This window comes from Sinocyclocheilus grahami, unplaced genomic scaffold, assembly GCF_001515645.1.
Source record: "Sinocyclocheilus grahami isolate Dianchi unplaced genomic scaffold, SAMN03320097.WGS_v1.1 scaffold433.1, whole genome shotgun sequence".
Lineage (NCBI taxonomy): Eukaryota > Metazoa > Chordata > Actinopteri > Cypriniformes > Cyprinidae > Sinocyclocheilus > Sinocyclocheilus grahami.
The window spans coordinates 845,328-860,372 of NW_015505612.1; the positions used below are offsets into that span (position 1 = coordinate 845,328).

The 15,045-nt window shown below is 36.3% G+C and overlaps 1 protein-coding gene across 3 annotated transcripts; it reads left to right on the forward strand.

Moving 5' to 3' along the window:
• The first annotated feature begins 577 nt into the window (after window positions 1–577).
• On the forward strand, window positions 578–11,211 carry LOC107551808 (LIM and senescent cell antigen-like-containing domain protein 1). 3 transcript variants are annotated; one of them, XM_016233545.1, is made up of 11 exons: window positions 578–765; window positions 3,856–4,015; window positions 4,465–4,531; window positions 4,615–4,735; window positions 5,012–5,161; window positions 5,240–5,390; window positions 7,346–7,438; window positions 8,148–8,196; window positions 8,323–8,398; window positions 8,743–8,876; window positions 9,890–9,966. In XM_016233545.1, coding segments are annotated over exons 1-11 (1,032 nt in total). In that variant the 5' UTR covers window positions 578–736; the 3' UTR covers window positions 9,892–9,966. The 3 variants fall into 3 exon arrangements, with proteins under 3 accessions (XP_016089031.1, XP_016089030.1, XP_016089032.1); XM_016233544.1 differs by lacking the exon at window positions 9,890–9,966 and having other exon boundaries at window positions 8,743–8,884; XM_016233546.1 differs by lacking the exon at window positions 8,743–8,876 and having other exon boundaries at window positions 583–765; window positions 9,890–11,211.
• The last annotated feature ends 3,834 nt before the right edge of the window (window positions 11,212–15,045 follow it).

The following is a 15,045-nucleotide window of genomic DNA, read 5'->3' on the forward strand; positions in this document are numbered from 1 at the left end:
TGAGGATTCTTACTTTAAATGATTGGGTTATATGGCATCAATGCCACACAAGTCTCTGTTTGATAGAAGTGAGTTAAACGGTGTTGACGTCAGAGGAAGTGTGTAGCTCATTTTTATTGTGGACTCTAGCCTGTCCACTCTGTTCCGCCGCGTTCACTACTGTGCTTACCACGAGATCAGCGTATTTCATAATACAAAGAAAATTATTTTCAAATAATTGTTATTTTAAAATATATATTAATGTAAATGTTTAATTAATATACATTAAATGCTTGTGAATTTATTAGATGCTTTGCTTCACATTTTTCTTGTGTAGTCAATTTACAAAAGTTTAAAGAACTATGACTGTGTTATATAAAATATAACACTTGATTATTTAGCACTTAATGTTTCTGATATTTCTTATTTGACGAATGATGTATAATTTTAATAATGTATAATTTAACCACTATTTAAAACAGAATATGATATGACATGGTATGATATATAGTGCCCAAATAAAGTTTGAAAGTTCTGCATAGCCGTGGAGCTGATCAATGTAACCAATCAGAAGTCCAGCTGTGCAGCACGTGACTTTACCCGGGAGAGCAAGCAGAGTGGACAATCTGTTTTTCAGGAAAACATCTTTGTCTCAGAGAAAAGGGGAAAAAAAGTGGAAAAGCAACAGATCCGAGGGGCGTCTTATGTTGTCGAATAAAATCGGAATCGTCTCTCAGGATAAGCTGTGCTGAAGGGGATGCTGGGGGTGTCAGAGATGACGGGCAGGTACGATGTTTTATTTTTAATTGTTGTTACGGAGAAATCTCCAGTCAAAGATGCATCAGATACACACAACTGGAAAGACATTCAACACACCACAAGTGTTTAGATAAGCCCTGTCATACTGTAGTTAACTAACCTGTATCATAAGTCTTAGATAAATGTAACTGTACGATATTTTGTTCTGGAAAACTGATTCTCTGATGTTTTGTGTAGTCTGTGCTGTTGGGAGACATTCCTGAGCTAGATGCTTCCACAGACTGTCAGATCCTCAGGGAAATGTGGATATAATCTGCTTCCTGAGATGTTAAGCTCCTTAAAACTTACAATTATCATGTTAGGGATGAAATCAATGTAGAATTTTTAGACACGACCCCATATGGTTTCACTGATACAACATATACACTACTGTTGAAAACTGTGGAGTCAGTAACATTTAATTTATTTATTAGGAAATAAATGAAAATTTGTATTCAGCAAGGAGGCATTCAATTGATCAAAAGTGATTTCTTGATTCACAGTTGAAAGGCATTTATCATTTTACAAAAGATTACTATTTCAGATAAATGCTGTTTTTGAATGTTATATTCATCATACTGAAAAAAAAAGTTAAGCAGCACAATTGTTTTCAACACTAACACTACTACTACTACTAATAATAAATATTTATTGAGCAGCAAATCAGCATATTAGAATGATTTCTGAAGGATCATGTGACACTGAAGGCTGGAGTAATGATGCTGAAAATTCAGCTTCGCATCACAAGAATAAATTACATTTGAAAATCAATTTTGAAATTGAAATAATATTTCACAGTATTGCTGTTTTCCTGTATTTTTGATCAAATAAATGCAGCCTTGGTGAGCATAAGAAACTTATAGATTATGTATTATATGGTGCGTTCAAGTCATGTCGGATAGATCGTATTTACGAGTTGAACGCACATGAACGCCACCACAAAGTCATTATTACGAGTGGGAAACTCGAAATTTTCTTTAAGCCCCGAGTTTCCGAGTTGGGGGCTTGTCAATGAGAAACATGGCGGAATCCATGGATGCAACGTCTGTAGTTGACGTAAGTAGTAAATTCATAGTTTAGTTGTCCTATAAACTTAAATTGATCATGTTCTTGTTGCGCAGCTAGTTAATGAAATCCAAGTAAAAAAAATGCTATAATTTTTGCACCTATAGGTGAAAAATCTTTTGATTTGCCATGTTGCATGTTTTAAAAATATTAAAAACGCAAAACACACCTGATGCGAATTCTTTGCTCTTCATTTTCTATAAGCAGAGTTAACAGACCCTGTTGTATGTTCATGTAATTTATTAAAAGAAGGTACACCGCCATCTTGTGCCGACTAAACTGACTTGAACGCACCTGACGTCGTAATTACGACTTGTCAACTCGCAAGTACGAACGTCCCAGGAGGACTTGAACGCAGCAATAGACTCCACACTTTTGAGTGGGATTATATAAATGTGAGATTCTGTGTAATATTCAAATGAAGTATTTTGCTAAATGTTTACTAGCATGGCAATGGGGTTCTAAAGTCTTAAGAACGCTGGAGAAAACAATATTCTGATAGAAATTTTTTTTCAGATTACATTTGGAGTGAAAAGTTCAATTTAAAAAAAATGAACATTCTGCCAATTGACAGTGAAATTATTTTTTATATGGTTTGTTCAGGTTTTCAAACTTTAATATATGCTTCCTAAATGGATGTTGTCATCCTACTAACAGACACAAATGCTGTGTTACAGACATAAGCAAGCCTTCAGCACACACACACAGATGGCACAGCTCCCACTTCCTCACACTGCAGTGTGAGACCTCAACTGTTGCTCTGTGAGCTCTTGCATATGATAAGAACTGACATACAACAATCTCCATCTCTCAAACACACAAATGATCTATTTATAGATCTACAGTGTGTTAGTACATAAGCAGATCTTCTCTGCTCAACCTCACTTCACCATATTAGGGAACACAGCCTTAGAATCATCTGTCTGCTATGACGCCATGACAGTGGTGAAGGGAATGAGTGGAAGTTGTAAAGACGCCCCATCCCCTAGTAGCCACATCACCTGTGATTTCATAGGGGAGAAATGTCTGTGCAGGGAATCACTGAGTCATTTGAGATCACGGCTGTCTGGCCATGTAACTAACCACAGGCCACTCCAGGCTAATTCTGTTTGTGTGATGTAAACATTGGTTGCCATCTTGCCTGGTCACTCTTAAATGGAGTAACTTAATATCTTGCAAAGTGCCAGACAGGCTACATGGGATTTTTGAATAGAGAAACATCACCTTGAATTACTTTGTAGGATGGAAATGACAGTACTATAACATACTGATATTGATGCAATTTAATGATATTAAATGAGACATATGCACAACTGAGGAAGTTAAATGAGAGTTTGTTTTACACAGTTTATTCTGAATTTAATCCAAAAATGTGTATTAAACGTTGACTCAGTTCTGTTTATTTTCTAAAGCAATGCTGGTAATTGCAAAACGAGGAATTGAAGATTCAGTACGATTTTTAAATGTTTTTGAAAGAAGTCTCTTATGCTCACCAAGGCTACATTTATTTGATCAAAAATACAGTAAAAACCGTAATATTGTGAAATATTATTAGAATTTAAAATAAGTGTTTTCCACTGTAATATATTTTAAAATGTAATTTATTCCTGTGCTGCAAAGCTTAATTTTCAGCATCATTACTCCAGTCTTCAGTATCACATTATCCTTCAGAAATCATTCTAATATGCTGATTTGCTGCTCAAGAAAAATGTATTATCAATGTTGAAAACAGTCCTGCTGCTTAATATTTTTGTGGAAACCGTAATACATTGTTTTCAGGATTCTTTGATGAATGGGAAGTTCAAAAGAACAGCTGTTTTTTGGTCACTTTTGGTCAATTTAATGCATTCTTGCTAAAGAAACGTAATATAATTGACCCTTGTGTATACTTTTTTTAAATTAATTTTTTTACTATAGATAAACCAAAGCTGGCTCGTAATGCCATGTTACATCTATAAGCTCATGGTAACTGGCTGCTAGTCATTTCTCTTGACTTTGATCTGTTTCTAACAGCAACATGGCCAATGCCCTGGCAAATGCCGCGTGCGAACGGTGTAAAAGCGGATTTGCCCCAGCGGAGAAGATCGTCAACAGCAACGGCGAGCTGTATCACGAACAGTGCTTTGTCTGTGCCCAGTGTTTCCAGCAGTTTCCTGAAGGGCTCTTTTATGAGGTACTTGCATTAAACCTGTCATGTCGCATTTAATCTTGAAGCCTAGTGTTTAAAAGGGTGATACCGTAGATTCATTTTCTTTTTGTTTTTCAGTAAATTATAGGAAGACCCTGAGGTCCACTTAGTTAGATTTATTTAGTAATGTACATGAAATATAATAATTAACACAATAATTCTGTTTAAATTATACACTTTTAAAACTTTGTGTGTATATTTATATACATACATTCATGACCCTTTTCCACCCTCTCTGATGCTAAGAAGTAAATTTACAGTACCTGAGCGCTTCAGAGCAAGCTTTTTTTTTTTTAGATAAACTTTTTTTTTTGGACTGGTTGAAGTGTTGAGTTCTGGAAGTTACAGTATGTTTTGTCAGCAGTTGATTGACTTTGAGATGTATTCCCATTGGAGCTGATGTTATGTTTGATTGTCCTCCCTTCTGTCCATAGTTTGAGGGAAGGAAATACTGTGAGCATGATTTCCAGATGTTGTTTGCTCCCTGTTGTCACCAGTGTGGTAAGAGACGCACACGCACAAACATACGAACAGGTGATGTTATTGACTGCTAATTGTGAATTGTGTCCCTCATATTCCCACAGGAGAGTTTATAATTGGGCGTGTGATTAAGGCCATGAATAACAGCTGGCACCCTGACTGTTTCTGCTGTGTTATCTGCCAAGCCGTGCTCGCCGATGTTGGATTCGTCAAGAACGCCGGCCGGTGAGTTTACAGCCAATGAGTGGTGACAGTGAACATGTGACTGACAGGCTGCATACGTTCGGTTGGTCTATGATCAGCTTTTATTGTTCTCATAAGCAATTCTGATTCTTAAATACACTTTTTAAATCCTAGGCTACAAACCAGAATCATACATTGAGATGTTCTTTAGCTCAACTGGTTGCATATGGGACCAAATGAATAACTGTAAATACGAATGACATGGGTCACCATCCAAGTGTTCTGATTGGCTGATATGCACATGTCTGTGTTTTCCAGCCATCTCTGCCGTCCGTGTCATAACCGTGAGAAAGCTCGGGGCCTCGGGAAGTACATCTGTCAGAAGTGTCACGCCATCATCGAGGAACAGCCCCTCATTTTCAAAAATGACCCCTACCATCCCGACCACTTCAACTGCAGTAACTGCGGGTCAGTACAGCACTAAGTGATTTCATCTGCTGTGTCCATTTACTGAAAGTGAAGTGAATTTGAGGTTGTGTTTTACAGTAAGGAGCTGACCGCAGACGCTCGTGAGCTAAAAGGGGAACTCTACTGCCTTCCCTGCCATGATAAGATGGGCGTCCCGATATGCGGAGCCTGCAGGCGTCCTATCGAGGGCCGTGTGGTCAACGCCATGGGCAAACAGTGGCATGTTGAGGTCTGTGTGTTTTGATACATACAGTGTGCATCATAATATATCTGAATATATATTTAAATAGATCTGGACATAGGATATCGGTTCCGTTTATGAGGCCTTGCAGTCCAATAGACCTGCCATGGTCTATTATGTAGTCAATTATGTATGTAATATTAAAGGGGTCATATGATGCGATTTCAATTTTTCCTTTCTCTTTGGAGTGTTACAAGCTCTTGGTGCATAAAGAAGATCTGTAAAGTTGCAAAGACTAAAGTCTCAAATCCAAAGAGATATTCTTTATAAAAGTTAAGAGTCACAACAAATGCCTAGTTTGTAATGGGTTTTATTGGTTTTGTCTCGTCTAGTGATGTCCGGATTGCGAACGAATCATTTTATTTATCGGGATCTTCTTAGTGAACCGGTCGAACCAGTTCACCAAATCGAACTGAATCGTTTGAAACGGTTCGCGTCTCCAGTACGCACTAATCCACAAATTACTTAAATTATTCGGTTTATAAACGTTCCTGACACTCCCTCTGACACGAAATAAACCAATATCCCGAGTTATTCAGTACCTCTTAACAGTACATTGACTGAACTGCTAAGAGAACCGATGATGGGATGTGCACAAGCAGAGCAGCTGGACTGAGTCTCATCCTGCTGGGAGACGGCATCACAGTATGTTAAGGGGCGTAACATTTCCGTCACTCGCTTGAGGTATTTGGCAACGCACTGGATAGCTGGCCAATCAGAGCACACCTCACTTTTTTAGAACGATGAGCTTTGTAAAAATCGACGCGTTTCAGAAAGGCGAGGCATAGAGGAGAAACCATAATGTACATTATATGGAAAATAATGTTTTTTTTTTTACCTTAAACCGCATAAACACATTGCATTACACCAAATACACAACATATTGTTCTTTTTATCAACGTCATATGACCCCTTTAATCAATCAATAATATAGAAGAAAAAGAAGCACTCACTGCTCTCAGCTGGATAACTTTAGTACCATGAATAAGCCCTCAGCAGGCAAACTGCAACGGCTCAGTGTATTAATGTGTATTATATAATAATCATGCAGTGAAAACTACGCCAGGTAATTTTGTTTTATTAGTGATATTACAGTTTCTGGATGTTTACTTGGATACTTCAGCAATTAAGTACTAATCTTCAAGCACATTTTATTAGATTTATTTCTTTGTGTTTGTTCTATTGTTTGTAATCTGTTCTTTATTTTAGTACTCTCTGCTTTCTTGAATATTTGTTTGAAAAATGAACACACTTAAATTGGGAAAAATGAAGGTTTCATGCTGTTGCCATATTTAATTTGTTAATATTTAATTTATATTTAATTGTTTATTTAAAGGAGTGCGTTTAAAAAAAATAACAACAGCATATTATTGTTTGCTGTGCTACTGAAATGGTTTTGACTCTTGAAATGTTGATATTGTGATGGTCCTATACCTAATTGAATAATATTAGATTATTACTTAATTAACACAATATTATACCAACTTTTTTCTGTGTTGTGAGCATTAGGTGTCCGCTGTGTGATTAAGTTAACACCTTTATTCAGTGAGGATGCATTAGGGAATAAGAATGCAACTGATCAAAAGTGACAGTAAAGGCATTTATAATTTTACAAAAGATAAATGCCATTCTTTTGAACTTTGTTCAAAGCATCCTGGAAAAAGAACACCGTTTCCACAAAAATATGAAGCAGCACAACTGTTTTCAACATTAATGAGAAGAAATGTTTCTTGAGCAAATAAGCATTTCAGAATGTTTTCTGAAGGACCATGTGACACTAAAGACTGGACATTCAGATTTACCATTACAGGGGGAAAACAATTACATTTTAAAATATATTACAGTAGAAAACACTTATTTTAAAACATTAAAAAAAATCTTGAATGATGTAGTGTTTAATTGAACTGCATGCTCACAGCTTGTGTGTTTGTTTGTCTCTACAGCATTTTGTCTGTGCCAAGTGTGAGAAGCCTTTCCTGGGACACCGTCATTACGAGAGAAAAGGACTTGCTTACTGCGAGACTCACTACAACCAGGTAACACATGCCTGACTCCTCTTTCAAAGCCCCTTTTGATCCAAATAAAATAAAATAATGAAACATTCAGCTTTTTATGTGAGACTAAGCGAGCTTTTCCACTGCATGGTACGGCTCGGTACGGTTCACTTTTGGGGGGGTTTTCCACTGGGTATAGTACCTGGTACCTGGTACTTTTTTTAGTACCACCTCGGTTGAGGTTCCAAGTGAATCGTACCGTTACCAAAACGTGACGTGTAAACTCTGCTGATCATGGATTGGCCGGAGAGAATCGTCACTACCTGCGTCACTGAACTTGCGACACAAGCACAACAGAACCGCTAGATTTAAATCAGCACAGCCAGCGAAGGATCGAACGCAACTGTTTTGAACGGGCGCACCTTTTTTTACAACCAAAAAGTGGCTGTTTCGTTGTCTGTTGAGGAAGTACAGACGTTCCTCTCGTTGATAGCAGAGGAGTGGATCCAGCGAGAGCTTGATGGGGCGACGCGGAATGAAAACGTTTTTCAGGAGTCGCGGCAGTAGAGGCGGCGCAACTGTAACGACATGTGAATAATCCCGCCCACTCTAAAGCGGTACTGAACTGCAGTGGAAACGCGAACCGTGCCGTGCCATGACATGCCATACCGTACTGAGCCGTGCCGAGCCGAGTCGAGTCGTACCACGCAGTGGAAAAGCGCCAATAATCATCTGTTCTGTCTGTTTGCAGCTCTTTGGTGATGTTTGTTACCATTGCAACCGTGTGATCGAAGGAGATGGTAATCACTGTTTAATTGACATGATATTGACATTTAGTTCCCAACCTTTAAAGCTTTGATGTGCAGTTGTTATGGCTCCGGGTACTGCTGTCGTGAGTTGTAAGTTGTTTTTGTGTTTTCTGTCAGTGGTGTCGGCTCTGAATAAGGCTTGGTGTGTGAATTGCTTCTCGTGCTCGACTTGTAACACCAAGCTCACCCTCAAGTAAGTGATTTTACACATACATACTCATCCTATATCATAATCTGTCCCCTGTCCCTTTTCTGTTAGCGACTGTTCGGTTGCTGTGTTTAAATTTGTGCAGAAATGTCTTTAAATTGGGTCTCTGGGCTGCTGTGATGTTCTTCTTTGGATCATTACTAACCTTTCTCTCTAGCTAACTATTTTATTCTCTACTTCTGTCCCATTCGATTCTCTCCTTCGCTCTCTAATGCTAGCACATTTATCTTCCTCTCTCCTGCTTCAAACCCATTCCTCTTCCAATTTACCCTCCTTTTCGCTTGTTTCTCCGCTTTCCTCCTTCATTGTTCCTGACGGTGGCCCTGCAGGGACAGGTTTGTGGAAGTGGACCTGAAGCCAGTGTGTAAACACTGTTACGAACGCCTGCCGGAAGAGCTGAAGCGGCGTTTGGCCAAACGTGAACACGACTCTCGCGAACGGCGAAAGAAAGTCATCGCCGTCTGTCTGTAACCCTTTTCTCTCTTTATTTCCTTCTTCATGCTCATCTGCTTCACTCGTTCATTATCATTGGTTAGTCTTCAGCCTCACCATGTATTTATTTTTCAGCAACTTTTTCCCATACCAACTCTTTCCTGTATTTTTTTATTATTATTGCTTATTTAATTATGCACTCTCATTTCCCCCCAATTATGCATTTCCCCCAATATAGAGGCTAAATATACCTGTACAATCATCTAATGCTCACTTAATCTTAGAAAACACTAGTATTTTAATAACACTGTTCAAAATCAATATAACATTTTCAATCTTTCCATTATACTTCAATTGTAGTGAATTATTTCTTTGTCATTAATTGTCTTTCATTTTTAATGTAGTTATTAACATGTGAAAATCAAATAAAAATTAAAATCAGCCATTTATTGGTTATCAGCCATAATGTCAAAATAATTATGTGGTTATTGTTATCAACAAGAATTTTAATATTGATACATAACTGTTCAATTCATCATTATCATATTCTTAATGTTTTATGTTTTTTCATACATTTGGTCACTCATAGACCCAATGCATGACACTGCCTTCAAAGTTTTTATTAAAAATAAACACCTATGATAAACATGAATGTATGTAAGTGCTAAAACCTTCAATTATAGTATTTAATATTTTGAATTAGCTTGTATTTTAATATTTTCAGTTATTATTTTAGTTTAAGTAATTTTATCTTGTGCTTTTGTCATTTTTATTTTTTTAAATATTTATATTTTTATCTGCAATTTATTTTAATATTTTTTTTGTTGTTGTAATTTTAGTACTTACACCTAAATTTATTTTATTTCAGTTTTTTTCAAGGCAACATTTTCAAATTTTTTTATGTTCATTTTATTTCAGCTTTATTTCTATTATCAAAAAAATATTTTTAATAGTTTTAGTTGGAATGGGATGCATACTTGTAGACTATATTTCTGGCCTAAATATGTTAAAATCACACTCCTAAAAGCAACATTTTTGTTTTAGGAACAAGTTTGTGGAGTTTGATATGAAGCCGGTGTGTAAGAAATGTTATGAGAAGTTTCCTCTGGAGCTGAAGAAGAGACTTAAGAAGCTGGCAGAGACCGTGGGCCGCAAGTAGATCTCCCCGCCCACAAGGGGAAGCCAAGGGATGGTCAATATTACATCTATGGTGCTTAAAGAATGAACAGAGACCAAACTAAATCTGGACTGCTTATGATCTTGGATTAGTCGTCACTTGTGTCTTACTTTGTTGTCGTAAACTTTACATTTGTTTTTCTGTGACAGAAAGTAGCCAGCAGATTTTCTTTGGTCTCACATCAACAGATGTTCTTGTGTCTTAACACAATGCAACCAAAACCAAACAAATACTTTTATATTGTTTATTGATATATATGTACTTGCATGTTTATAAAGATAATGCTAGTTTGTATTCACGCTGTTCAGAGTAATTATTCCGCACATTTTTGACTTTTCATATGCAATGCCACAGCTTTTTGTCAACGCTGAACCCCTTTCTGTGTCTGACCCAAGGCCTGGCTTTGATATATTGATCTGAGAGTTGTATTTGATATTTAATGTATGCTCAAGCCTCACATTTTTCTGTCAGACAGGGGATCAAAAGTTAATGCATGATGTAATGAGCCTGGAGGAACATGGCAAGCTCTAAACTCTTCGCTTGACTGAAAGTGCTCAGGCTGTCTAATCTCCTTCCCAGCTTAAATTATCTAGCTTTATTAAAGCCCTCACTGTGTTCTCGAAATATGCGATAAATTAGACCACTCATATATCTTCTGAGAGGTGTATGAGCAGAGAGGTTTATGATGACTGTCTTGCATCATAACATCCTCGTCTTTTTCATTTTGTTTTAAAAGTTTAGTTTTATGACATGCCTGTCTTATTTTTCTGGAGAATTTGGATAATATCCTAATATAATGAACTTGTGCCTTGTGTATTGTTTATCTGCATTGACGGCAATTACTTATGATTTCTGTAACAATTGACTGAACTTAAACATGATTCGACTGTCTTTGATTTCATAATCTGTTTTTAAGTATGAAAGACATTTTAAAAATGTAAGTTTTAACTTCACTGTATTTCCACTTGCATTAATTCACATGATTATATTATACTATTTGCTATTTTTTTTACAGTCAGACATTTAATTGTAATTAAAATAACATTTTAAAGCGATAGAAAAACTACTTCATCACAGTCTGCATTAAGTGAATTGCATTTTGGCAAAATATGTGTTAATATGCTTGTTGACAGCTTTTAAATAATGGATTTCACTATGTTCTGTATGAAACATTAATATATTTTGAAGTATGCACTATTTCTGATGTCTTCACATTTTCTTTATAATAATTATTTTAAGGCAATGTCTATTAAGGTTATTAATATGCTAGTGTACTCGTAATGAACTCTTTTAGCAGATATTTGTATTTAAACAACCTACATGAGTTTACAGTCATTACTCTTAGTAATTGAATAATTTATTACATTTCATAATTTAAAAGTTCAGTGTGGGGGTATCGTATCGGTATCGACGATACTGGCCTTTATCGGTATTGTATCAAAAACAAAATAAGTGGTATCACCCATCCCTAGCGCACATATCAAGGTCTCTCACATATGAGAAGAGTCTCTTTGACAGGGATAGGGCGGGGCCTCAAAATTAAAGGTGAATGACGCAACATAACGCCAGCAGGGGTCACTCTTACTTCATTACATAAATAATAAACAGTTCATTTTTGCTTAAATACATAGTAGATGGAACAGTTTTGACACTATATTATTGATTGTTTATGTTGCTATGGGTGTTGCACAGTGATACACAGAACCGTTGGGTGAAGCGGTCATAGCCGTGCTTTACTGCGAATAAAACACAGCTACTGACCAATCAGAATCAAGGACTGGTACTAACTGTTTTATAAATGAGCATTATACTCCGGGGCCGTTGAATGCTTGAATCTGATTGGCTGAAGAACGTTCTAAGGTGTGGAATTACTTTCAGGGAAACGCACAGCGAACGTAGTTTCAGGCAGCTCTGGACCGCGTTATGTCCATATCACTTCGCCAAATGATTTCTGTTATTTCAAAGGTCTTACAACAGCACAATAACCAAAACCCACCCCAACACTGTCTGTCTAATAACTTCATTAATATCTGCATTAGTCTGCTATCAATGGCTCAAGCCTCCGTTACTAGGCCTAAAATGACGTTTTGGAATTAGCAACGGAGGCGTTGTTAATTTTTTTTTATTAATATTATTGATCCAGTGAGGAAAATTATGGTAGCCCACTCATTCGACCTGATATCAAAGTTGCTTTTCTCTTCACTAAAGTTGAGAGAGGGAAATTGTGTTTTCGCATTAATGGTGTCTCCAGCATATGTGACTGAGAAGTGTTCTTGACATCTTCTACTTATCAAATCTTCTACTTTTTGTCTTCTTAATTAGCATATTGAGAGGAGTACCATCATGGCAGGTGCTCTGAGCTGCTGGTTTCTGGTTTACTTACTTTCTCAAGTGGAGATTTTCGAATGCATCTTCATCGCAAGCAATTGCGGTAAAGAGGAAGCAGGATTTCAGAATTGTATAATTGACATAATTATCCACAAATAAGTTGATTCTTTGTGCCAACACTATTTCTAGACATTGCTTCTTTTCTACGTCCCATCAGGCCAGAACTCTCTCTCCCCAAGATGAAGCCAACTGAATCTAAATGGGACGCATGTTTTATTCAGGAGACAAGTGATATCATGGCTTGTGCATCTGGGAAAAAAGTGTGCCTGAGTGTTTTTGTTTCGGTTGGTGTTTGTTTGGAAGTCACTAAAGTGAAATTACTTTACCTATTGATTTTTTGGGCTCATTTTCTAACGATTTAGGAACACGGCATAAAGGAAATGCTTTCACGGATATCTTAGTTAAGAATGGCATTAAATCTACAGCATGCAATGAACCTGTGAAATGTGGCGGGTGAATTAGATATTGTGAGTTTGAGATGTCACTGTTTAATTGCATCATTCATCAATGCAAGTTTTGCTCAGTTTTGGGCAAATTTCTTTTGAGGAAGTTCCTGTAGTAACATAATGCTAAAGCATCTGTTTTGTGGACATAAAGGAGATTATATTGATTATATTACCATTTTTCTTCCCAATTTTTAACAGGCAGTTTCCTACACTAGGACATAATCTGGGATGTCAAGATCCTCTAGTTGTTTTGTCATTTAAAAACACCGCATTTAAATCTCATGGAAATGGATATTTCTGAGCATGGAGGTCCACATGAATGTCTCAGTTGATTCAAGTAATTCTAGTGAATCTTAACCCTAAGATTAGCGTCTTTTTATCCCCATATTTTAATACAGAGTGGGATATGCAACATTTCACAGTTGTAAGGCTTTTGCGAGAAGGACAGCAACATTTGATCAAAGGGTTATAAAGTCCTTTTAAAGTTTCTAGTTGATTTGATGTTATAAAGGTACAGTATGCAGAGCATGGATGTTTACATTTTACATTTATGCATTTGAAAGATGCTTTTAACCAAAGCAACATACATTGCATTCAGAGTATACATTTTATCAGTTCATGCATTACTCAGGAATCAGACCGGTGACAATTTCCTGCTATTTGAGCTACAGAAAAGTATGTGACAAAAACAACCAATCATGCAAAAACGTTTAATGTGCTATGTTTAGTTTTTAACGTCTGAGGGAAATATCAACTCATCAATCAATCACTCAATAAATTAATCAATAAACCAATTCACATTTTCTTCTGCAATAAATAAATAATGACATAAATAAATAAATTAAATAAAGTAAATATGCCAATGCTCCTTTATGATAGATAAACAAACAAACAAACAAATTAATTAATTGTCATGCTCCTCTACAATAAATATATACATAAAACGACATACTCCTGTCCATTTCCTTTAATTTTTTTTATTTTTTACTTTGTTTTCACAAGACAACCACAGTGGATTTATGTGGCAACACTTACACTTGTGTTAGCCACAATGTCCCAAATACTGGCCAAAATGAAGAAGAATTTATGCTCATTGACCAGTCTTTGTGCAGCAACGCTAGGTACAGTGCCCTTCTGACAATTACAGTGCTCCCTAGCTTTATATAATGATGAATAAACCTCACGAGAACTCAGTGTTCATGAATAACGGAATGTTTGTACTTACCATTTGTGCAACAGGCTAAATAGATATCAGTATAGTTAAATTAAAGATTAAAAGTCAAAATGTCTTTGGTTCTCATGTGTCTTGCCATTGACATCAAACATTAAAGGGATAGTTCACCCAAAAATGAAAATTCTGTCATCATTAGCTATTGGTAGCTGTCCGAGGTCGAATTTGTGCTTGTATATAGTAATATATTATGAACTGACTGTTCAGTTTAACTACATTTAAGAGCTACATTTAGCCAGTGGGTAAAGCAAGGAACACTTTACTATGTGTATCTTGAAAAGAACACTCCCATAATTCTCCACATGTAAGGTTGTTAACAAGACTAAAAATTCATAAGAAGGACATTTGCAAATATCCTCATTAGAAAGAAGTCTGAAAACTTATCACATTATAGTTTCACTAGCTCTGAACAAATCCCCAATTTGCCCCTGGGCTGTCACATATTTGCCTGCTAATTAGCTGGAAAAGTTAATAGATGTGCTTCTTTTTACTAAAGCAAATGTCTCTTTAAAAGTATTTTAACTCTTGGCCAAATTTAACACAACTACTTCTTAATTCCTTTTTTTCTCTATTCCCCCCCTCTTTAACACGTCCATTTTTTAGTGCACTTCAAATGACTTTGCTTCTTGTTATTGATTATTTAAAGACTCTTATGGGGTGATTTACTTTGTTGGGAAAGCTACTTATAGCTTGAAACCAAAATAGACATACGTAATTTAAAAGTAGTTAAACTAAAATAGAGTTAGGTCAGTTGGGCTGCTACTTTTAGTTACTCTGTTTTGTAGTAATATAATTAGAAGACCCTTGAATTTTTATGTGGTTCTCCTTGGCATTTGTGTCTGTGCTTTATTACGTGAACTCAGCTATCTATCCAGGGAATTGGCATTAATATGATAATGTGATTTAATTACTAATTTTTTCTTACCAAAGTCGCTTTGGTGAGTGTTTATAAAAACAT

Bases quoted from the DNA above. Each gene is read 5' to 3' on its own strand.
- LOC107551808 (XM_016233544.1), top strand. From the start codon at position 737: ATGCTGGGGGTGTCAGAGATGACGGGCAG. The intron at 7,439-8,147 runs GTAACACATGCC...GTCTGTTTGCAG, and splicing joins GCGAGACTCACTACAACCAG to CTCTTTGGTGATGTTTGTTA. The intron at 8,197-8,322 runs GTAATCACTGTT...GTTTTCTGTCAG, and splicing joins CCGTGTGATCGAAGGAGATG to TGGTGTCGGCTCTGAATAAG.